General features: G+C 56.9%; 1 protein-coding gene across 2 annotated transcripts in view; it reads left to right on the plus strand.

The window, feature by feature from the left end:
* Positions 1-392: 392 nt before the first annotated feature.
* Positions 393-1,875, plus strand: part of LOC102755229 (chromosome unknown open reading frame, human C10orf88) — a 6,947-nt gene continuing 5,464 nt past the window's right edge. The window contains exons 1-2 of one of the 2 annotated variants that reach the window (XM_006754944.2): positions 393-556; positions 670-752. In XM_006754944.2, the coding sequence (XP_006755007.1) occupies positions 711-752 (42 nt within the window). In that variant the 5' untranslated portion in view covers positions 393-556; positions 670-710. The remainder of the gene's footprint in view (positions 557-669; positions 753-1,875) is intronic. The other variant, XM_015557209.1, reaches the window with a different exon arrangement.

A 1,875-nucleotide genomic window follows, 5' to 3' on the forward strand; every position in this document is an offset into this window, starting at 1 on the left:
TCAGGGCGGAGACGCCCCCGTCCTGTGTCCGTGGGTCAGCCCCGCAGGCCCCGTCCAACCGCACCCGCCTCTGTCCCCCAACGAGCAGCCCCTCCTGGGGCCCAGGAGGCGGGAACTGTCCCCCCGGGGGTCGCCCTCCCCATGTGGAAACAGACTCTGTCCTCTGTCCGTTCTGCTCCCGCCCCTGTGCACAGACGGGTGCCCTGAGCGTCCCATTAAATAGGAAGCCATTCCGGGGGCCGAGCAAGATGCCCGTGATCAGGGGAAGCAGGGACCCGACGCCCCAACGCCCGTTCCTCAGGGGACATTTCCCCAGTGTTTTGTGTTTTGTTTTGTTAGAGAGAGAATGGCGGGGGGGAGCGACACAGAGAAACACGCGGATTGGCTGCCTCCTGTTCCCACCGACCTGGGCCTGGGGAACCTGCAACCAAGGTCCATGCCCTTGACCCGCGACCCTCCGGTCCCGCGCTGATGCTCTACCCGCCCAGGGCACAGGCCGGGCTGCAGCGGCCATTTCTCTGTGAGTCTGTGCTGAGCAGCTGTGGGCTGTTGGAAGGTGTGTGGACCCCAAAGGCAAACGGAAGTGGATGAAATGCCAGCCCCGGGGCCTGTCGGGGGGCTGGCGGCCTGTGCAGGGGCGGACACTGATGTTTGTCACTTGCTCTGCAGCCGCGACCTGGTGATTCTGAACAGGAGCCAGAAGAGCCCGGATGAACCCTGCTTCCTCTCCCTGCGCTGTGACCCCAGTGGAGGTGAAGGAATCGTTTCTGTTGGCATTTTAAGTTCAGCAAGAAATATGGAAGTGTACTTAGGAGAGGAGTACTGTGGCACCAGTAGGGGCAGGAGTGTTGGTAATGTGCTGGATACCAGGTTTGTGACCCACCCGTGTGCAGCGTCTTCTCGAGGCGGGTTTCCGTCCCAGCTCTGGGAGCTCTGCTTCTCTGACTCTGGCCTCAGACCCTCGGGGGAGGAGCGAGACACACCAGCAGCCGGGAGTCCGGGCCTTGTGGGGGGGACCCCAGGACAGTCCGGTCCGCCCTGGGGTGTGGGCAGCTGGAAACTGACAGCTGGTGGGCGGAGCTGAGCTGGGAGGGGCCCAGCAGTGCCTGGGAGAGGCGGCTTCTGTGTGTATCTCACAGGGTCTGCTTTCCAAACGGCAATCGGTCCGTCAGCCGGGACTTTGAACGTATCTTCTTGAAGGAAGCCCTTTCCCAACAGTGGGCAGCCCAGCACTGCCGACCAGCATACTTCACCCGCGGCCATGCTTTCTGATGGCTTTCTGATTTTTTACAAAGAACATGTCCTGACCTCTCTTTCATGTCACTCAAAGTAGGAACTGTTTTATGTTCTGTGCAGGTTGGACGTAGTAGATGTGTTTATTGAGCTTTAAAATATGCTGGTGCTACAAGGTGACACATTGGTTATCAAATTCAATTCTTCCATAAGCTGCTCAGTGGCAGGTGTAGTCTGTCCCCCCTGCATTTTCCTAGGAAGCCAGCACCCTCCCCTCACCGGGAAAACAATCGCAGGACAGGTGTTAGCCTGGAAACCCTTGTTTTCAAACGAGACCATTAAAGGTGATAACGTGCCCGGCCGCTGTGGCTCGTGGTTGAACATCGGTCCACCCATTAGCTGGGCGGTCCCGGTTGGATTCCTGGTCACGGCCCAGGCCTGAGGTGCAGGCTCCATCCCCAGTAGAGGGCAATCGGGAGGCAGTCGATCAGTGATTCTCTCTCATCACTGATGTTTCTATCTCCCCTCCCTTCCTCTCTCTGAAATAAATTTTAAACATTTAAAATAATTTATCAATTTAAAAAAGTGATGTGTGAAAATAAAGTCAATTTTTATATTTTATTTTTAGTGAACACGAAAAGA

This window comes from Myotis davidii, unplaced genomic scaffold (genome assembly GCF_000327345.1).
Source record: "Myotis davidii unplaced genomic scaffold, ASM32734v1 scaffold72, whole genome shotgun sequence".
Classification (NCBI taxonomy): domain Eukaryota; kingdom Metazoa; phylum Chordata; class Mammalia; order Chiroptera; family Vespertilionidae; genus Myotis; species Myotis davidii.